Here is a 23,154-nt window from a genome sequence, read left to right on the forward strand (position 1 = left end):
GCCTCCTGAGGGAGGCATACACGCAGCGGTATCCTTTTCAGCTTGCAACACCCTTTGAGTGTTATGTACTCAAGAGAATCACAAATTATTGTGCTGCTACATATGCTTTCCAGCGCGTGTAAATCCCTTAACACTAAAGTCCTTAACTTTGGGAGAGCTAAAGCAGACGTTGTTTCGTCTCCTGTCACTTTTATGAGCACCTCGACTTCGTTGCAGCATTGGATAGAAAGCACCTCCAAGTTTGCGAGGAGGGGCAGCAGCGTGTGCGTCATCAGCTTCTTCATTTTGCAGCATTTACTGATTTCGAGCTTTTTCAGACCCCAGAAGGTATTACCTTTGGATAGCACCCGCAGGAATGCACTCGCAGCGGCAAAGTTCTCTTCTACCTCCACTAGGACGCGGAGGTCCTTAAGTGAATCTAGTCTTAGAAACTCAAGGCTTCGAAGATGGGTGTATCTGTGTGAGAGGAAATCCATGGACAGCGGAACCACACACTCCATGGATTTAACTTTCCCAATCATGCAGGCCTTCATGTTGGTTACCTGGTGAAATGATGGGATGTTCATTAGGCTTCTCAGGCCATCCTCCACAAACCTTTCAATTATCAGCAATTCAACTTCTCTTGGGAGCAGAAGCCGCTCTTCCCATTGCCATCCTTGAGCGATGCAACTTAATCTCACGATTTTGTTATAATCTTCCATGAGCCTCATCATAATCAACACATCCCAGTCTCAAGTCCCACTTCTTTGGACCTTTTCCATCATTCAGATATGCTGTGTACAGATTAAATTCATTTTCATCAGTGAAATTGCATTTTAAATCTTCCAAGTTCCTCATACTCATTATCTCCCTTCCTTCTGCATATAATTTACTGCCAAGGTTGAGGTATTGCAGATGAGCAAGTTTCGGCAGAACTCCAAGAGGCAGTTTCCTTAGTTCTGAACCATTCAAATCAAAACTTCTTAGATTTACCAATCTCTCTAACCCTTCAGGTGCATCCCGGATTCCACTTTCACACAGATCTAAAGTTCTTAACTCCTCCATCTTTGCCACAGACGGGACTAATTCTAATTCCCTGCACCCCCGGAGCAACAATGCAATGAGGTTCTTCAAGTTGGATGTTGAACATGGCAGAAACTTGATATTTGTCCAAGATAGATCGAGAACTTGGAGAGCAGGCATGTTTTCCAAAAACGCATTGGGTAATGCCTTCAAGGAAGTGTTATTGCTCAAGCAAAGGAACTTGAGTCTAGGACACTTGGGCGCCATCCCTTCTGGGATTCCCTCAATGAGATTTCCCATTAAGGAAACTACCTCAAGATTCTGTGTCCATTTTTCCTCTTCAGGTATCTCTCTCAAATGCAACCCTGCTTTCACCATATATCTAGATCTCATCATGTTGATTGCCATGTCCCTGAGCAAGTCATGCATCTTCAATTCCTCTGTTTCTTGTCCAGAGATGTTCGTGCGTTTAACACTTTCCAACAAGCAGACGTTAAGTAATTTATTCACCAACGTATGTCCCCTATCGTACTCCACTTCCCGACTTCTGCTGCATATCAATCGGATATCCATGAAGTATCGAATGAGCTCACTTCTTTCAATCATGTAATCCTCAGGATATAATGCCATATGCAGGAAACACCGCTGCGCCATCACATCATTCAGTCGAGTATAGCTAATTCTCAAAACACCAAACACCTTCTCTTCCATGCATTCTTCCGTGAAGTTTGCTTCTTTCAATGCTTCTGATGCATTTCTCCACTCATGGATGTCCTCCGTCCCTCTCATGCTTCCAGAAACCACCACAATTGCAAGAGGCAAACCTCCACATTCCTGTGCGACAGACCTTGCTATATTTTCTACTTCAGGTGGGAAGGCTTTTGTGCGCCCCAGATTCTTCATGAACAAGTGCCAAGCTTCATTCTCGAGGAGAGTCTCTACTTTGACAGAAACTTGGCATTCCATCTGGTTACACACATCCAGCTTCCTGGTTGTCAGGATCAGTTTACACCCGTTCTCGTCTACCGGAAGTCCCAGCTCTTTTAGATCATACGTATTCCACGTATCATCCAAGATGAGGACAAATTTTTTTCCCCTCAGGAAGTTTGATAATCTTCCAGCTCGATTAATCCTATCATCCATATTTGACAGATCAAGATTCAGACATTTTGCAATCTTGTATTGCAGCTCGTCAGGGCTACATTTTTGGGATACGACCACCAAACTGACCTTCTGATCAGTGTTATGCGCCTTCAAAAGCTTATTGTAGATATGTGTTATCAGAGTGGTCTTCCCAACACCTCCCATACCAAAAACTCCAATTCTCCACACGTCATCATTCATCAAGTAAGATAATATCTTTCGCAGATTTTGTCTAAAAGTGTCGCCAACTAATTCCTTTGTCAGCAGTTCATATCCCCTGATATAATTTTGTGCGAGTCCGCCACCAAATTCACCTTGCTTTCTGAGTTCCTTCACCTCTTCGATCAATTGATTCATACGATTTGCCAAGTTGATCGATGAAGTGATTCTTGAGAGAAGTCCCGCATTTGCAACTTCTTGATCTAAGCTTGAGAATTCATCCTTTTTTCTTCGTACATTGCTTAGCCAATTCTCAACTTCTTTCTTTCTTTTTCTTCCAAGAGTTGACTCCGCGTGTTCTACTTCCACAATTATGTCTCCTTCTCTACTAATAAGACTCTCGAGCTGGCTTTTTAGGATTTGCATCTTCCCACCGGTATCACCATAATTGTTGATGCAACCCCAGACGATTTGAAAATTACGACCAAATTCTGCTAGTGCATTGATGTAGTATTGCATCTTATTACCTGAAAAGGACAAGTTTAGCAGTCCGACGTGGAAGAGAAATTCTATCTATGTTTGATTTTAATGCCATTCTATTGTTGCAATCAACACTAAACCTTTTACTAAGCCAAAAAACAACTGATATTGATTGGGATAAAATTCCCATTCTCCTGAAGAGTTAACTTGAAGCTGATGTACATGCTAAACCTCCATTTTATCTGTTCTAGATATGCAATGAGATATTATTTTAACCGCCAAGAGAACATAAAACAAGCCATTGTCTACGTCACTAATGGTGCACCTTATTGGGAAGACATCAATTAGAACAACAGATGAATCGAGTCACAATCAAATTTAATGTGCGGTTTGACACTAAGGAGATCATTTTGGACGAGTCTAATTAACTAAGCACTCAGAAGCCTTTTGAGAGTGAAAAATATTAGTTAAAACCACTTAGCTGGATCATACACAGTGAACAGAAGTCTTAAACTCAAACCAGATTCGTAGAATCGGGATTTCTTTCCTTTGAGCATCATAAAAGGTTGGGACTATAAACGCCATTCGATAGCGGCGTTGGATTCAGTTTGGATTCTGACCCAATTTGAAACTATGGAAAAGATACCAACGGAAAGCAGATCATATCCATACAGTTAAACCTTCCACACAGACTGCAGGTTTATGTTTCGGATTTCTACTGATGTTTCTGGGCTGAGGCACATGAAGGATCACCATCCAAACATGCATTAGTCTCGTGTAGACAAATATTGCTATTCAGTAGGTCTATATTTTCAAGATTCTCTATGACTGGATGATCGGCAGAATGAACTTTTTCTTTTTCAATATGTCAGATATAGGGGAGCCAAACTCAGGCAGGCCTGATTGCATCAAACACTATAAGAACTACCCTCTTCTTTAGCTCAAGGAATCATCACGACTGGACATATTACGTCAAGTAATGAACAAATTCGGATGATGAACTTTTGCACATAGATTCAACAAGTGTACCTCGACTCGGGCTTGCTGATTCCAGAGAAGGAAGGGCCTGTACGCTGTGGAGAAGTGGGCAAAAGCGTCTGTGGAAATAAAGAAAAATGGCATTTTCTTTTCTTTTTGTTTTGACCCCCCCAAATATCTACAGATAAGGAAGTTCCGGGAAATTACATAGACCTGTCTCTCCAGAATTTTTTCTTCGGTTCTTCCCATTCTCTGCTTTCCTTTCCTTTCTTGAATTGACCCCGTGACTCATCAGAAGAGCGTATGTCCTCACTGAATTCTTTCCTTCCTAATCTCTTCTACCTGCAGAGTCTCACAGTGCAAATCCAGAGCCGGTTGCTTTAGTTTTCATGGACAGACATCCAGGCACTTTAGACGGAGGGGTCCAACGGAATTCGCCAATTTTCATACGATATATGCACTCAAGTGAAAATTCCAAATAAAGATTTGAAGTAACCTTATTTTCTTAAATAAGGACATGAAGTGAACCTAATTTTTGAAGTGGCCATTTCAATTTCAAAGGAGGGCTGACCTCATCAGCTGATCAAGTGCATTTTCTTCTTTTAATTTTTTTTTGATTTTTTTCTTACTTTTATCCTTTTTCTGTATTTTTCTTTCCATAAAAAAAGAAAAAAAAAGACTGGTTTTCCTGTTTTTTTTCTTCAGGAGTTTGATACATACTCTGAGGATGGTCTTCCTGTTTGCACCACAGTAGTTCTGCATCTAATGGAGGAAGTTCTGATGTGTCTAAACGAGATTATTCCTATGCTTGTAGGCCTTTTGAGAGTTCTAGCAGACTGGTTTTGTGATAATCACCTCGGATGTTAGATTATAATTTCTTACATAAAATATTTTAAAACATGGAGGGAGCTCGCTTCTCGGGCGGGTTTTTATTCTTTGGATCTTAGGTCTCAGGTCTTCAGTTAGTTTAATGCCTGAATGGGATGCATGACTCATCTTTTCTTAATAACTCATCATTTCTGGATCTTTTCTAATGGCAGATAACTCCATTTTCGGGACTACCTTTGCCCTCTTTAAGTTTTCAACCATTTGACGCCTCAGTCGTCGAGAATCTTAATATTTGATATTTCTTTTCGTTGAGGAGGGTACGATAAACCAAAACGCCGAAATGGGATTTAAAATTATGCAGTTATTTTGAATCTTTAGTCAGAGAAATTGCAAAAGATTGAGTGCTTAAAATACATCGTTCTGTAGAATGGTCAATAGAGATTTCTTCTTTACGAAGTAACAGCGATCTCTCATTGCTTGCTTCTACTGTGATTTTGAGTAATTTTATTTTATTTTCATTCTATGTTTGGCAGATGATATTGAGAGGTAGCGTGGGTTGGAACTTGGAATTAGGAGCATAGAGAGCAACTATTGTCGATAGCGTTTTCCGTTAGTAAATTTGACGGTATTAACTTGATAAATTTTAGGACTTGATTATACTTTTTACAAGTTTTAGGACTCAATTACACTTTCGTGATAAGCTTTAAAATTTTTAGTGAAATATATATATATTCTTTTAGGAGTTTAGTACATACATACTTTGAGGATGGTTTTCCTGTTCGCACCACAGTAGTTCTGGATCTACCAGAGGAAGTTCTGATGTGTCTACACGAGATTATTCCAGTGCCTGTGGGCCTTTTGAGAGTTCTAGCAGACTGGTTTTGTGATAATCACCTCGGATGTTAGATTATAATTTCTTACAGAAAATATTTTAAAACATGGAGGGACCTCGCTTCTTGGGCGGGTTTTTATTCTTTGGATCATAGGTCTCATGTCTTCAGTTGGTTTAATGCCTGAATGGGATGCATGACTCAGCTTTTCTTAATAACTCATCATTTCTGCATCTTTTCTAATGGCAGATCACTCCACTTTCGGGGCTAACTTTGCCTTCTTCAAGTTTTCAACCATTTGACGTGTCAGTCGTCAAGAATCTTAATATTTGACATTTTTTTTCGTTGAGGAGGGTACAATAAACCAAAACGCCGCAATGGGATGTAAAATTATGCAGTTATTTTGAATCTTTAGTCAGAGAAATTGGAAAAGATTGAGTGCTTAAAATGCATCCTTTTGTTGCATGATCAAGAGAGATTTCTTCTTTATGAAGTAACAGCAACCTCTCATTGCTTGCTCCTACTGTGATTTTGAGTAATTTTATTTTATTTTCATTCTACGTTTGGCGGATGATATTGAGAGGTAACGTGAGTTGGAACTTGGAATTAGCCGCATAGAGAGCAACTATTGTCGATAGGGGTGGTAAAATGCGGTTGTCCTAATGAACATCTCAAGGTACAAGGAGACGAAGCATTATGGAAGACAAGTCTCTGCATGGGGATGGCTTTAGTCCAGTTTTAAATTGCCGTTCTCATTTATTTTCTCCGAAACCTCTCTCACCAGAATAGAAGCTCTTGCACGAGCTTAACAACTATTGATCACGTATGAGATCCTTTTTGAGTGCGTAACATTCTTGTGGAACCCAAGTCCTGATAGAACCAGTCAGATCGACAGGCCACTTACGTTAGGAAACCCCAGAAACTCGAATTTCAAAGAAAGCTGAGAATTTGGGAGACATTGGCGACAAGCTAATGCCTTCGAATCATGTTACCTCTCAATTTCATGCATGTCGCGGCATTGTACCACGAGGCCCACAGAATTGAGAGGAGGAGATGAGGTTGATAAGAAACTTCAAGATGTTACAATGCGGAGCCGAATTTTCTCAAAGTTTTCTGTCCATTCTTTCTGCTTTGATATCGTCCATTCCAACCTGCTTTAGAGACTGCAACCTAGAATTTACAATCCAAAATGACATGAGAAAGGCAGCTAAGTTTATGGTCAGAATTAGCGAAACATTCGAGGTACTAGGATGGGAATTGACAATTGAACAGTAATTCAGGATTTCAATTTCATTTTACTCATTTGCTTCTTGGCACGACGTCACGACTTTAGCATTGAGATATGGTTCATACTCTCAATTGACAAGAAGGCACGAGGGTCCCGTTCTATTCTTTTGGTAGTTTGGGCTTGTACGTAAGATAACTAGCGTCTACGTCAGTGATTTCCGGTCAAAATTGGCCAGATGAACTCAATTGCCAAAACGTAAAAAAGTTTAAAACTCAATTGGCAAAATTAAAAAATTTATGACTAAATTGGCAATATTACAATAGAAGAGATTTAATAGCTTAAGCGAGGACATAAATTATGGCACGGTAAAGTAATTGGTACATAACCTAGTCCATTAGGTTAGTGACCCATTTTTTTGGCAAAAAAAAAAACGTTATTCGTGAACTTTTGAGAAAGATCAAAGTGAGGAATCACTTTGATTAATATATACAAATACGGACAAGATATATATATATATATATATATATATATATGACTAGCGTATCATATGTGCCATACACAAGTTTGGACATTATCACATCCCTTGGATCATGCGTGTCCTACATGATCCGCACAATTTAACAATCCAACAGTTGCAGTGAAGTGCGTGCATAATGTACCCACATCACCGAAGAAAAACACAATTCTGTCACTACTAGAGGTATTTAACATACGGGTCAAGAAAGGACTTGGAAAGGGAATCGTTCCACACCACCGATTTCCACCATTCGTCCTCATCTCTTCGAATCTCAATCGCTTGTAGACAATCGGAATGAGGTTCCCCATCTCGAGGGAGTTGCACAAGGAGGGATATGCATTCTAGCTTCGGACATGCCCATAGGGATATTCTTCGGAGAGAATGACAGCTTATCGCCGCCCCACATATCCTTTTTAGTGCAGGAAGATTACGTAACTTTAAAGTCTTCAACTTAGGGAGGGATAGAGCGGAAGCGAGATGAACATGATTGGCTTCACTCCTCGTATAGCTCCCTCTGGTGTCCCCCTCTTCCTGACACTCCTTATCTACTTCCGTCATTGCTATGACCTCCTCCATTTGATCACAATAACCGATAGAAAGCCTCTCCAGGTTTGCAAGGAGAGGTAGCAACACAAGCGTCAGGAGCCTCTTCATTTTCTTACAACTAATGATATCGAGTTCCTTGAGACCCCAAAACTTGTCACCTTCATATAGCACTCCTGGGACTGCAGTCGCAACAGCACAGGGTTCTTCCTCAGCTAGCGCACGTAGATCCATAATGGATGTAAGTTTGAGAGACTCTATGCTTGGAAGAGGAGAAGATGAGGATTGTGACACCACATACTTCATGCCGTGTATCCTCCTCAGTGTGCACATCCTCAGCTTTGAGTTTGTTATGATTGGAATGTCCGTCAAGCTCTTAGGCTCATCAACTGCATTTGTGATCACCAAGAGCTGAACATCTTTTGGGAGCAGAGGGGGGGATTTAAGTCCATCTCCTCCGACATGACACCCATGCAGCCTCACTGTTCTAATGGGAACATCCCCAAAGTGGTGATTACTATTCCAAGTACCTTCAATTAACTCAATTTCCCACTCCTTGGGACCGCCAGCCTGTAAATGTTTCACATACAAGTCATAGCTTTGGACATCGCCAAACTTGCAACTCAGCTTCTCCAACTTGCTCAAACTCATTATTTCCTGAGCCTGTACTGTCAAGCTGTCGCACATACCATTAAGATTTAGGGTTTGCATGTTAGAGAGCTTGGGCAGAATTCCAGGAGGCAATTTCTTTAGTCTTGACTCATCAAAATCCAGGCATCTTAAATTCACCAATTCGTGCAGCCCTTCAGGGACTTCTTCAATTCCACTGCCAAAGAAATCCAACGTTCTTAATGCCCTCATATTTGCTAATGAAGGCACGCACCGTAAGCATCCGCAATGACGCAGTAACAAATGCGTGAGGTTCACCAGGTTAGAGATTGATCTGGGCAACATCTCAATCTCCGTCATGGACAGGTCCAGAACTTGAACAGCGGGCATGCAATCAAAGAATGAACCATCTATCCTTGTCAAGATATTATCACTCATATAAAGTTCCAAAAGTCGAGGCAGAGCCCAGCTTTGCTGTCTCACTGCTGGTATTTCTTCTATTGAATTTCCAATCAAGGATACTTTCTCCAAGTCCTTGGCCCATTCTTCCTGCGCTGGAATTGTGCACAAACCTAGCCTGGCTTTCACCATGCATTGAGAGCCCATCATATTGATCGCCATGTCCCTGACTAAATCGTGCATCTTCAAACTCTCATAATAGGAATCCCGTGATTTTTCCAGCAAGCAGACGTTGACTAATTTATTCACAATGGTGTGACCCCTATCATACTGTGCTTCTCGACTTTTCAAGTCACTAAAGAAATCGAGATAAACAAGATTTCGCAGCAAGTTTTTGATCCGGATGACAAAATCCTCAGGGTACAGTGCCAGATGCAGGAAACACTGTTGCACAACCGGATCATTCAAGCGAATAAAACTGAACTTTAATACTCTGAATACCTTATCTTCCATGCCTTTACCTTCAAACCTTGCTTCTTTTAACTCTTTCAGGGCACTTCTCCACTCGTGAATGTCCGCCTCCTTCCCTCGCATACTTCCAGAAACCACCACTATACCAAGAGGCAATCCTGCACATTCCTTTGCAACAGACTTCGCAACACTTTCTACTTCAGGAGCGAAAACAACTCCTCGTCTGAGATTTTTTACAAACAGTTGCCAGGCTTCATTTTCAGGAAGGGACTTTAACTCGATCAGTTCATCGCACTCCATCTGCCGACATATGTCCAGGGACCGAGTTGTTAGAATTAACTTGCATCCATTCCCACCAAGTGGAATTCCAACCTCCTGCAGATCATAAGCATGCCATAGATCATCTAAAATAATGACAGTGCTTTCTCTCTTCAGTAAGCGTGACAATTCAGCAGCCCGTTTGATTCTATCTTCCTCCTCTCTCAGGGCATGGTTAAAACATTTCGATATCCTTCGTTGCAATGTGGGAACATCACATTCTTGGGACACTGTTACCCAGCATACTTTCCTCCAGGTGCTTGCCTTTAGGAGATGGTTATGGACATGGGTGACAAGGGTTGTTTTTCCAACTCCACCCATACCACAAATGCCGACGGTCAACACGTCATCTTCCATCAAACGAGACAGCACTCTATTTTGATTTTGTGTGAAAGCCTCACCAACTAACTCCACAGTCAACAACTCATATGCCCTGGTATCTTCTTCAACGTGCGTGAGCCCTCTAGAAAATTCACCTTGCTGTATGAGTTCCTCCATCTCCGTGGTCAATCGGTTTATTTGATTCACCAAGCTTACCTGTGGACAAACTCCCCTGTCTACAACTTGTGATTCTATTCCCGAGAAGTCACCCTTTACTCTCTGGACATTTCTCAGCCAGTTCTCGACTTCTCTCTTCCGTTTATTTCCGAGCCTTGATTCTGCATATTCAACTTCCGTAAGGATGTCGGATCCCCTGCTAGTCAGTCTCTCCAGCTTTCGACGAAGGCTATCCATCTTCCCACCAGCATCAGTGTAAGAACCGACCATTCGAGCAAGACCAATGCTTGTGCCCACCATTTCTACCGTTTCCTTAACTATGTTCAGCTTGTCCATGTCTGCAGCCTGAAAGGACAAATTTACCCACGACCTTTAAAAGAGATATTCTCGATCAGATTGCTTTGGAACGAAATCTTTCTATTAAGATCATCTCTGCCGCAAGCAACCCGGACATGTCTTTTGTTCACCAAACTACAGTTCGCATACCAAAAATTTCTCTTTTTTTTTTTTTTTTTTATGACCCAGGGGACCCCGCACGGCCGACAGCGGGAGGTAAACCCCGGGCGACACGTCTTGCTAGCCACCACACACGTGCCCGGTTAGTCCCTGCGCACCGGGATTCGAACACTCAACCTTTTGCGAGAGGAAGAGTGCGCGCTCCAGCAGCGCCACCCAGGCGGGTGGTAATTCTCTCTTTTCTTTGTTTTTTGCATTTTCCAATTTTTGTGTTCACCAAACTATAGTAGATGTCCAATACCTTCGTCTCGGCAGAATCGGACTTCTATTGCCGATCTCCCCCGATCATCGGTATCGGACTTCTCTAGTAGAGTTAACTAAGATATACTAATTTCTCCATACCATATCAATTCTTCAACGAGAGACTTCTCTAAGATAACTCCCAAGATAGATCTCAACAATAATGTCATACATCAAAAAACTCGGACGACTCTGGTAGATCAAAGAGTATAAAAATGGATTGACTCTGTCTAAAAGTTTATAACACCACTGGAAGGCAAACGCACCCAACCTTCGCTCCTTGTTTCACAATTCATGCGTGCAAAAGAAAACTGGGCTTTAGATATGTAAGGAAAGAAACGACGAGTGTACCCGGAGCCAACCGCACCGATCCTTGTGGAAGAACTTCCGACGAACAAGATGCAAAGAGAGAAGACCGGACGATGATACTGCTACCCAAATTCAACAGAGAGAGCAACTGGTTTAGGTTTGTAGAGAAGCGACGACTTCTTTGTGGCCTTACAGGACTTTATTACACAGAGCATTGACTTTAAGTCAACTAGTACAGTTGTCCCTGATTTTTTTCTTGTGGTCGAAAGTTATCCCTGATTTAAATAACTCACCAGGAAAACACCAGGAAGGACCGAAGGAGAGACAGTGGGGCCTAAAAAAGTATAAAGTAGCAGTCAGAGACACGACAATTTCTCTTTAATGAAAATGATGTTAACTAAACACAAAATTAGGCGTACAGAAACATTAATTTCAATTAAGAAAAGTTTACATTAATTAGAAATCCCTAAGTTGTCGCTTGAAAAAAATGACACAGATAATATTTGAATTTTGATATAATCTACAGTATTTTTCTTAAAATTTTAAATTATTCAATGTAACCCCTAAACTATTGACAAATGTTCAATGTTGTTCTTCCGTTTACTCAAATGACAAATCATATGTTATTTAATGACATGGATTATTTTATGTCGAGTTAGATTTTTTTAAAATGATGAGTCAACATGTCCATCTTTTTTATCCATCTACTTTAGAAAAAGAAAATAAAACTTAGGGCATTAACGTGTCCATCGTAATGTAACGAGGTGGATCATTTTGTGTTGAGTTAGATTTTTCAAAATGATGAGTTAACATATCCATCTTTTTTATCCATCTACTTTAGAAAAAGAAAACAAAAATTAGGACATTAATATATCCATCGTTATGTAATGACGTGGATTATTATATCATGATTTGATATGGATATCTTACTTGAACAATACATGTGTAGTTTTTGTTTGTTTACTTATCCACCGTTCAAAATTAATAAATTGGAACACATCAGCATATTCCGTTACTTGAATTAACGAAAGGACATTATTGATCTAAGGACTAGATTGAATCTTTATCAATAATTCATGGACCACATTGAATAAATTAAATATCCAAGGACGATATTGCACATTGGATCATAGTTTAGAGATCATTTGTGTCATTTTCCCTTTATAAATAAAAACAAAAACAAAGTAACCAAACTACCTCTAAGCAAATATAATCTCTATAGATATATATCTAGTGTTTCGTGCGTGAAAACACGAACCCCTATTCCGGGCAGATAATTCTCTAATAGCGTTGGTAATTCTTATAATCAGTTGGTAACTAGAAATTGATAAACAACTTATTTAGTCCATGACATACTAGGACGTTACCTACAGTTTAACGGATGTACCAACGATTATTTAGCCTGTAATGTGTGAGTAAGTAACCAATAGTTTTGTGGAAGTACCAATAGTTATCTGAATGTTTTATTTACTAACAGTTTTTATAAATTACGAATATTTACTCGAGTAGTTTATCAAGCTATCGGCATGTTAAAGTTACTAAGCTTTTATAAAAAAAAAATAATATTAACTCTTATTCGAGTCTATTTACCAACTTTTATTTGATTTTTTCAAAATTATCAATTGTTCTAAAAATTTACCAACATTTATTTGTTAAAGTTACTATTGTATTAACAATATTGATTTGAGTGATTTACCAAATCTTCCGGATTAAGGTACCATTTAACTTTAGCTTTACTTGCTCTTATGTTAGCGAGTAACCAATGTTTATTTAAATGTCTCGAGATTACCACCTGTTATGATAATTTATCGACTCCTTGTTTGCGATTGTTATCAACATTTGAAAACTACAAGCTCTTATAACCAATTACCGATTTTTATTTGAGTTCATATATGAATGTTTATTAAGATTGTAACTTTAACACGTTGGAAAGCTCCCCTAATAATGTGGATAAATTATTGAAACAATTGGTATTTTTGAAATAGTCGAATCAAAGTTGATAAATGACTCAAATAAGAGTTGATAATTTTACGTAAGAGATGATAACTTAAGCTCCCAAATAAATGTCCGTAAAAGAGAAGTGACTTTAACTTGTAGGTAACCTCTAAATTAACATTGGTAAATTATTGAAATAGTTGGTACTTTTGAAACAATCAAATAAACATCGATAATTAACTCACTAAGAGTTGATAATTTCGGATGGTAGTTATTAAACTCTTTTCCAGTTGGTAAGTTGCCATAAATGTTGGAAATTATTAGAACACGTGGTAGTTTTAAAACAGTCAATTTGACATTAGTAACTAACTGAAATATCAGTTGGTAGTTTCATTTAAGAGTTGGTAATTCTGGAACAACGTTATGGGCTTTAAGATGTTGGTAACTTTAGAAAGCAAAGGGAAAATGACATAAATGATCTTTGAACTTTGACCCAATGTGCAGTGTGGTCCTTGAACTTTTAACTTATTCAATGTGGTCCATGAATTTGAGCCCAATGTGTAATATAGTCCATAAACTTTTAATTTATTCAATATGATCCCTAAATTTTTTGTACATGTTCAAACTAATCCCTGGACTATATAAAAATGTTCAATATTGTCCTTGAACTTAAATTAATGAAAGGATAGCATTAAATATTTTCATATAGTCTAGAAACTAATTTGAATGTTTATCAAAAGTTCAAGGATTACATTGCACATTGGGCTAAAGTTCATGGACCACATTATACATTAAGCCAAAGTTTGGGTACTATTTGCTTTATTATCCTAAAAGCAAATATACTTATAATTCAGTTGATATTTTTCAAAACAATCTTATAAGATTTGACGAGGGACTTAAATAACAATTGGTAATTTCCAAGAACAGTTAGTAACTCGTACAAGTTGGAAAATTATGCAAATAACTGCCGGTAAATTAATAGAATAGTTGGTAATATCAAAACAATCAAATAAAGTTAGTACTGACTCAAATAAAAAATGATGATTTCCTATGAAAGTTAGTAAATCTAGCATCTTAGTAAATTTAATAAATATATATTGGTAAAGTATTGGACAGCGGTAATTCCAAAAAATCAAATAATATTGGTGAAAATGACACAAACGGTCATTTTTTATATAAGTGTGTTTTAAATTATTCAGTTTTCGTAAAACACGCTCTCTTTATATCAATCTAACTTGTGATTCGTTACGCCATTGCTTTCATTCTTCGTATGTGATCACCGCGGACATATTCTTGGTCTTTGGTTGGGATCCCCTGTTTTCATAGGGTGGGAAACCTTTAGTTTCGAGGTAGTTACCTTGCCACGTCACGTGGTGAAAGAGTAGCATCATCACACGCTTCTGATTCACTCACTCTCGTCGAAAGGGCGGAAATTCAAAACCGACCGTCCACAAAGTTTGACCCGACGAAGCGAGAATGCGATCACAGAAAACAAAACTAGTCGCCCACCAAGTTTGACGCAACGAAAGGGAGAATACTGGTAAAGGGCAACTGCATCCTGTCTTTGGATTTTTTTTTTTTGGGAAATATCCTTCGGATTCATGGGAAATTTCCCATAGATTAGACGATTGTTTTACTTGGCAAAGCCCGCATCATATCTCCAGACTAAAATGCAAACAGACTGGGTGTGGTCGGTTCTTTCCTCTATAATTTGATGACAAACTAAAACATGCAAATGAAATTGGAATTTAGAAATCTTAAAAGGAAATTGCCAGTGCACCTTGAGCCAAGCGCACCGGTACTTGTCGCAGCCCTCGCCGCCATGTGTTTGTTGACCTCGCACGCGGCGGCGAGGGCCGTGGACCATTGTCTCTTTCTATTGTCTTTTAAAATCCTCTCAATAATCTCTTCATTCTTTTATTCGGTTCGTGAGTTCTTCTAATCTATCAATCCCTCTATCTTCACACACACACAGACAGACGTCTCTCTCTCTCTCTCTTTAATAGCTATTTATCAATATCTGCAAAGTAATTTTGTACCATGTTCACACTAAAAAATAATCTGAGTCATAATGGACCGCATGATACGTTGTCGACGTGACAGGAGACCACTATTACAACTCGGCAACTAAGACGGGTAGTCGTAGTCGATGGAAGGGATTCGGTAAAGGCCAAAAATCGACACACAAGAACATATATCTCATTGGACATGCTCGATTATTTGGATAATTTTCCCCTCCAACTCACGCTCTCAAGGTCACAGCTGCAAAGCAACACTACTTACCTTATAATGTCACTCCTTCAATCAAACTTGCTCGATTATTTGTGATTTTCACACACACCATGAAAATGATCTATCTCATTGAACAAGCGACGCAACGTGAACATATATCACGGGGTATTAATGTTTGACGTAGTACTTTCTCGCATGGAACCCCGCTAACTATCTGCAAATATGCTGGAGTCCACCAAGTGTGTAAAAGAAAAGCACAAAACTGAACAATTATGAATAGCAGAGACTAGCAAACCTAACTCCTGTATGTGGCTTCGGTAGGTGGGGGAGAAACAATATGACCGAGCAACCAAAGTTTCATCAGCAAGCCCAATACTGCACATAAGGCTTAAGGAGGGACTTGTTCCTGATATGGTCCCACTCCGCCACCTGTTTCCACCATCCCATTTCATTGTACTTGGTCTCTGTCCATCGGAGATTATGAGAGCCAGCAGAAGAATGATAAGAAAGATGGTGGTTCCCCATCTCGAGGGAGGCAGACACCAAGCGGAATCCTTTCCATTTTGCAACACACTTTTGGGTGTAATACACCCAAGAGAATCGCAGACTATTGTGCTGCTATGGGACAGTTAAACCAGAAGTTGTTTCGTCTCCTGTCACTTCTATGAGCTCCTCAACTTCGCTGCAGCATCGGATAGAAAGCATCTCCAAGTTTGCGAGGAGGGGCAGCAGCATGTGCGTCAGCAGTTTCTTCATTTTGCAGCATTTACTGATTTCGAGCTTTTTCAGACCCCAAAAGGTATAACCTTTGGGTAGCGCCCGCGGGAATGCACTCGCAGCAGCAAAGTTCTCTTCTACCTCCACTAGGACGCGGAGGTCCTCAAGTGAATCTAGTCTTAGAAACTCAAGGCTTCGAAGAGCGGTGTATCTGTGTGAGGGGAAATCCATGGGCAGCGGAACCACACACTCCATGGATTTAACTTTCCCAATCATGCAGGCCTTCATGTTGGTTGCCTGGTGAAATGATGGGATGTTCATTAGGCTTCTCAGGTCATCATCCTCCACCAACCTTTCAATTATCAGCAATTCAACTTCTCTTGGGAGCAGAAGCTGCTCTTCCCATTGCCATCCTTGAGCGATGCAACTTAATCTCAAGATTTTACTGTAATCTTCCATGCCTCCTTTTAGAGCCTCATCATAATCAACACATCCCAGTGTCAAGTCCCACTTCTTTGGACCTTTTTCATCATTCAGATATGCCGTGTACAGATTAAATTCATTTTCGTCAGTGAAATTGCATTTTAAAGCTTCCAAGTTTCTCATACTCACCATCTCCCTTCCTTCCGCATATAATTTACTGCTAAGGTTGAGGTATTGCAGATGTGCAAGTTTTGGCAGAACTCCAAGAGGCAGTTTCCTTAGTTCTAAACCATTTGAATCAGAACTTCTTAGATTTACAGATCTCTTTAACCCTTCAGGTGCATCCCAGATTCCACTTTCACACTGTAATATTCGGGTATTTACAAAAAAAAAAAAAAAAAAAGAGGTTCAAAAAGTCAGAAAGTCAAAAGTTGCTACAGTGATACTCTCTTTTTCTCATTCAAGCCGAGAGCTGGCTCGGCCGAGACAAAGAGAAAGGAGAAGAAAGAAAAAGAGAGAAAGGAAAAGAAAAAGAAGAAGAAGAAAAAGGAAAGGCTCACGTCACCGGAGCCTCGCCAGCTCGGATCAACTTCGTATTGCAACGTTCGGTAAGCACTCGCGTCCCTCGTTCATCTGATCGGAGAAATTTTTCGATTTAGGGCTTGAAATTCGGAATTTTGGGAAATTCGAGCGGCGAAGTCCGATTTTTGAGTCGTAGAGCTGCGTATTTTATAGAATTGATAGTTTGTGATGTTGTGGAGCCGTGAGATTTTACGGATCTTGATTTGGACCTACGGTTTGCCTAATATGAATTTTTGAAGTTGGCCGCGCAAGGTGAACAGTGCGCGACCAGCGGCTTTTAAGCTGATTTTCGTCGGTTTTTGGCTCGATTTTGGGACGGCCAAATTAGGGTTCTTGTAGTGCTCTGAGTGGGCTTTCTATTGATTATAAGTTCGCTTGAAATGGGGTTCGGTAGAGGAATTTATGGTGCGATCAAGTTTCGCGTTCAAACTCCGCGTTGCGAACGGTTTGGATAATCGCTTTGGAGAAGCGATTTATGGGCGCCTTTGAGTTGTCTTGTTAGCGTTTAAGTGTCGTTTAGTTGTTTCGTAGTTTTTTTACTTGGTTTTGATGTCGATTCTCGTTTAATTGTTAGGATTACAAGATAGTCGGTTCGAGTGAGCGTGGTTGTTTGATTTTTTGGGGATTCCAGGTGAGTGGTGCTATCTCTTCTTTGGTTTTATAAAAATCATATCTCGAAGGAATTATGATTCGACATAAATATATATGTTGAACTTAAAAGAGCATTTTGTTGCATAAATCGGAATCGAGCATTTACTACTTTTTAGTATTTGAGTATGATTTGGGAATCGTTTTTGGAAATGTATTATGTAAGGATACATATGTATATCGCGTTACGAACTAGTTTATGAAATGACTTCGGAAATGATTCAAGAAATGCCGAAATGTATTTCTGGAGGTTGAGCTGTGTTGCGAAAAAGTTATTTGTTTGGTTTGTGAAATGTATTCTGGATTGGATTTCTGATATTGGATGATGATTGTTTGATGCTCAATATGACTGTGAACCCATTGAGGGGTTTTGGGGTATGCATACCGGGTTTAGGATATCCTTCTGGGCCGAGCCACTGGCTTTGTAGGTGGAGACCTTGCCAAGGGGGGAATCTTGGTAGCCTTGTAACAAGGTTTTGTGTCGTGACCATGGTTAGATATTGAACAATAGATTGATCGATGGAATGGACCATCAACGTTTGATATGATATGAGATTCATCAATGGAATAAGACCATTGATGTGTGATTTGAGATTAGTCAATGGAATGGACCATTGACGTGGTTTGTATAGAAATTGATCAATGGACTTGACCATTGATAGTTTGAATTGTGATGGTGGATTTAAATGTGTATTTGTGACTTGTACAAAGTTTTGATGAAATGAAATAATTCTTATGTGATTCTATATGTATTTTAAACCTTGGGTTTGGCTTCTAAAGTTCTGGTATTGTTTTGTACACATGCATAGTGATTGCTCGATCTACTTAGAAGAGATGATCTATTCACTAAGCTGTGGTTGCTCATCCCTCTCTTTTCCAATCTTTTCAGGTTCCTCGGCTAGCCGCCGTTAGTACGAGAGCGCTATTGCGGGGACGTTTGGGAGTTAGATTTTTGGGTATGATTTTTTTGGAGTTGTTTGTAAGGTTGTTGATAGTTGGTCGGGTTGGCTGAGTTCTTGATGTACATGTTCTTTTGGTGGATTATAGAAACTCTGATGTTGTAACCAACCTATTGGTTTATCTGATATATATATGTTGATAACATGTTGTTGGTTATTGTTGAGGCTGCGTCCTTCGTGTGGAAGGACGGCCGTGTCATCCCTTTTCTAGTTGTTTTTGGGGTGTGACACACACAGATCTAAAGTTCTTAACTCCTCCATCTTTGCCACAGACCGGACTAATCCTAATTCCCTGCACCCCCGGTGCAACAATGCAATGAGGTTCTTCAAGCTGGATGTTGAACATGGCAGAAACTTGATATTTGTCCAAGATAGATCGAGAACTTGGAGAGCAGGCACGTTTTCCAAAAACGCATTGGGTAATGCCTTCAAGGAAGCGTTATTGCTCAAGCAAAGGAACTTGAGTCTAGGACAATTGGGCGCTATCCCTTCTGGGATTCCCTCAATGAGATTTCCCATTAAGGAAACTCCCTCAACATGCATCTTCAATTCCTCTGTTTCTTGTCCAGAGATGTTCGTGCGTTTAACACTTCCGAACAAGCAGACGTTAAGTAATTTATTCACCAATGTATGTCCCCGATCGTACTCTACTTCCCGACTTCTGCTGCATATCAATCGGATATCCATGAAATATCAAATGAGCTCACTTCTTTCAATCATGTAATCCTCAGGATATAATGCCATATGCCGGAAACACCGTTACGCCATCGCATCATTCAGTCGAGTATAGCTAATTCTCAAAACACCAAATACCTTCTCTTCCATGCATTCTTCCGTGAAGTTTGCTTCTTTCAATGCTTCTAATGCATTTCTCCACTCATGGATGTCCTCCGTCCCCCTCATGCTTCCAGAAACCACCACAATCCCAAGAGGCAAACCTCTGCATTCCTGTGCGACAGACCTTGCTATATTTTCTACTTCAGGTGGGAAGGCTTTTGTGCGCCCCAGATTCTTCATGAACGAGTGCCAAGCTTCATTCTCGAGGAGAGTCTCTACTTTGAAAGAAACTTGGCATTCCATCTGGTTACACACATCCAGCTTCCTGGTTGTCAGGATCAGTTTACACCCGTTCTCGTCTACCGGGAGTCCCAGCTCTTTTAGATCATACGTATTCCATATATCATCCCAGATGAGGACAAATTTTTTTCCCCGCAGGAAGTTTGATAATCTTCCAACTCGATTAATCCTATCATCCATATTTGACAGATGAAGATTCAGACATTTTGCAATCTTGCATTACAGCTCGTCAGGGCTACATTTTTGGGATACGACCACCAAACTGACCTTCTGATTAGTGTTATGCGCCTTCAAAAGCTTATTGTAGATATGTGCTATCAGAGTGGTCTTCCCAACACCTTCCATACCAAAAACTCCAATTCTCCACGCGTCATCATTCATCAAGTAAGATAATATCTTTTGCAGATTTTGTCTAAAAGTGTCGCCGTCTAATTCCTTTGTCAGCAGTTCATATCCCCTGATATAATTTTGTGTGAGTCTGCCACCAAATTCACCTTGCTTTCTGAGTTCCTTCACCTCTTCGATCAATTGATTCGTACGATTGACCAAGTTGATCAATGAAGTGATTCTTGAGAGAAGTCTCGCATTTGCAACTTCTTGTTCTAAGCTTGAGATTTCATCCTTTTTTCTTCGTACATTGCTCAGCCAATTCTCAACTTCTCTCTTTCTTTTTCTTCCAAGAGTTGACTCCGCGTGTTCTACTTCCACAATTATGTCTCCTTCTCTACTAATAAGACTCTCGAGCTCGCTTCTTAGGATGTGCATCTTCCCACCGGTATCACCATAATTGTTGATGCAACCCCAGACGATTTGAAAATTACGACCAAATTCTGCTAGTGCATTGTTGCAGTATTGCATCTTATTACCTGAAAAGGACAAGTTTAGCAGTCCGATGTGGAAGAGAAATTCTATCTAGGTTTGATTTTAATGCCATTCTATTGTTGCAATCAACACTAAACCTTTTACTAAGCCAAAAAACAACTGATATTGATTGGGATAAAATTCCCATTGTCCGGAAGAGTTAACTTGAAGCTGATGTACATGCTAAACCTCCATTTTATCTGTTCTTGATATGCAATGAGATATTATTTTAACCGCCAAGAGAACATAAAACAAGCCATAGTCTACGTCACTAGTAGTGCACCTTATCGGGAAGACATTAGTTAGAACAACAGATGAATCGAGTCACAATCAAATTTAATGTGCTGTTTGACACTAAGGAGATCATTTTGGACGGGTCTAATTAACTAAGCACTCAGAAGCCTTTTGAGAGTGAAAAATATCAGTTAAAACCACTTAGTTGAATCAGACACAGTGAACAGAAGTCTTAAACTCAAACTAGATTCGTAGAATCGGGATTTCTTTCCTTTGAGCATCATAATAGGTTGGGACTATAAACGCCATTTGATAGCGGCATTGGATTCAGTTTGGATTCTGACCCAATTTGAAACTATGGACAAGATACCAACGGAAAACAGATCATATCCATACAGTTAAACCTTCCACACAGACTTCTTTTTTTATGTTTCGGATTTCTACTGATGTTTCTGGGCTGAGGCACATGAAGGATCACCATTCAAACATGCATTAGTCTCGTGTAGACAAATATTGCTATTCAGTAGGTCTATATTTTCAAGATTCTCTATGACTGGATGATCGGCAGAATGAACTTTTTCTTTTTCAATATGTCAGATATAGGGGAGCCAAACTCAGGCAGGCCTGATTGCATCAAATACTATAAAAACTACCCTCTTCTTTAGCTCAAGGAATCATCACGACTGGACATATTACGTCAAGTAATGAACAAATTCGGATGATGCACTTCTGCACATAGATTCAACAAGTGTACCTCGACTCGGGCTTGCTGATTCCAGAGAAGGAAGGGCCTGTACGCTGTGGAGAATCAGGCAAAAGCTTCTGTGGAAATAAAGAAAATGGAATTTTCTTTTGTTTTTGTTTTGACCCCCCAAGACATCTATAGATCAGGAAACCTCATCATGTCGAAAGTGTCAAGTTCTAGGAAAGAGAGAAATGAAGAAAGTCGGTCAATCCCTTTTCTTCAAGAATGTGGTTTGACTTGCCGGCCTTGCAAGACAGAGTCAAATGATCCTTTGGCTCTTCATATATATATCACCTACACTTGATGTGGCTAACTCCGGATTTTTTCTTCAATTCTTCCCGTCCTCTCCCTTCCTTTTTCTTTCTTGAATTGACCCGCGACTCATCAGAGCGTATGACCTCTCTAAATTCTTTCCTTCCTAATCTCTTCTACCTGCAGAGTCTCACTGTGCAAATCCAGAGCCGGTTGCTTTAGTTTTCATGGACAGATATCCAGGCACTTTAGACGGAGGGGTCCAGCGTCGCCCACCCCAGGCAAGGGCCGGTGACCCTCGCTCAGATCTGGGGCGAGGGTCGCGCCCTCCCCCGGACTGGGGCTTGCAGGCCCTCGCCGGGGCCTCGCCCGGGGCCAGCGAGGGTTGCCGAGCTTTGGGAAGGCCCAAGCGACCACCGCAGGCCCTTCCCGGCGGCTGTGGTGGCGGCCACCGGCGACGGCAAAGGCTTGGCCACAGCCGCCACGGGTCTTCTCCTTCTTTTTATTATTTATTTATTTATTATTATTTAGTTTATTTTTTAAATTTAATTTAAATAAAATTTGAAAATTAAAATAAGTCATCTTAAAAAGAGAAAATATTAAAATAAGTCACGTCGGCGCCATGTCAGCGTTTTCCGTTAGTAAGTTTGACGGTGTTAACTTTAGAATTCAATTGGATCAATTTAATAAATTTTAGGATTTAATTGTACTTTTTATAATTTTTAGAACTCAATTGCATTTTCGTGATAAATTTTAAGACTTTTAGTGAACATAACCCTTTACTCTAAGGATGGTCTTCCTGTTCGCACCACAGTAGTTCTCAATCTACTGGAGGATGTTCTGGTGTGTCTACGCGAGATTATTCTTATGCATGTGGGCCTTTTGAGAATTCTAGCATACTGGTTTTGTGATAATAACCTTGGATTTTAGATTATAATTTCTTACAGAAAGTATTTTAAAACATGGAGGGACCTCGCTTCTTGGGCGGGTTTTTATTCTTTGGATCTTAAGTCTCAGGTCTTCAGTTGGTTTAATACCTGAATGGGATGCGTGACTCAGCTTTTCTTAATAACTCATCATTTCTGAATCTTTTCTAATGGCAGATAACTCCCTAACTTTGCCTTCTTCAAGTTTTCAACCATTTGACGTGTCAGTCGTCAAGAATCTTAATATTTGATATTTTTTTTCGTTGAGGAGGGTACAATAAACCAAAAAGCCGCAATGGGATGTAAAATTATGCAATTATTTGGGAGAAAAACAGCATAAGTGTCAAAATTTATGTACAAACTTACTTTAGTGCTAAAAGTTTCGGTAGAATCACTTAAGTGCCAAACTTTTTGAAAAACGATCACTTAAGTGCCAACTCCGGTTAGTTTGACCGGAAATCCGATGCGACATTTTTTTATTAATTTTTGAAGTCG

At 39.9% G+C, this 23,154-nt stretch overlaps 3 protein-coding genes across 3 annotated transcripts; all 3 read right to left on the minus strand.

The window, feature by feature from the left end:
* Window positions 1-283: 283 nt before the first annotated feature.
* On the minus strand, window positions 284-3,892 carry LOC115669531 (disease resistance protein At4g27190-like). Its single transcript, XM_056311351.1, has 2 exons — window positions 3,814-3,892; window positions 284-2,831 (listed from the first exon to the last, which is right to left on the minus strand). The coding sequence occupies exon 2, from the start codon at window positions 2,821-2,823 to the stop codon at window positions 688-690; it is 2,136 nt and encodes a 711-aa protein (XP_056167326.1). The 5' UTR covers window positions 2,824-2,831; window positions 3,814-3,892; the 3' UTR covers window positions 284-687.
* Window positions 3,893-7,215: 3,323 nt separating this feature from the next.
* Window positions 7,216-11,323, minus strand: LOC115668126 (probable disease resistance protein At4g27220). Its single transcript, XM_056311349.1, has 2 exons — window positions 11,111-11,323; window positions 7,216-10,348 (listed from the first exon to the last, which is right to left on the minus strand). The coding sequence occupies exon 2, from the start codon at window positions 10,337-10,339 to the stop codon at window positions 7,343-7,345; it is 2,997 nt and encodes a 998-aa protein (XP_056167324.1). The 5' UTR covers window positions 10,340-10,348; window positions 11,111-11,323; the 3' UTR covers window positions 7,216-7,342.
* A 7,797-nt stretch (window positions 11,324-19,120) lies between these two features.
* On the minus strand, window positions 19,121-21,617 carry LOC130138164 (probable disease resistance protein At5g43740). The gene is made up of 2 exons (XM_056311352.1): window positions 21,491-21,617; window positions 19,121-20,507 (listed from the first exon to the last, which is right to left on the minus strand). Exon 2 carries the CDS (start codon window positions 20,497-20,499, stop codon window positions 19,861-19,863), a length of 639 nt encoding a protein of 212 aa, XP_056167327.1. The 5' UTR covers window positions 20,500-20,507; window positions 21,491-21,617; the 3' UTR covers window positions 19,121-19,860.
* Window positions 21,618-23,154: the final 1,537 nt, after the last annotated feature.

This window comes from Syzygium oleosum, unplaced genomic scaffold, assembly GCF_021117445.2.
Source record: "Syzygium oleosum isolate NSW1041296 unplaced genomic scaffold, Sole_v2.1 Sole_v2.05, whole genome shotgun sequence".
In the NCBI taxonomy this organism is placed as follows: domain Eukaryota; kingdom Viridiplantae; phylum Streptophyta; class Magnoliopsida; order Myrtales; family Myrtaceae; genus Syzygium; species Syzygium oleosum.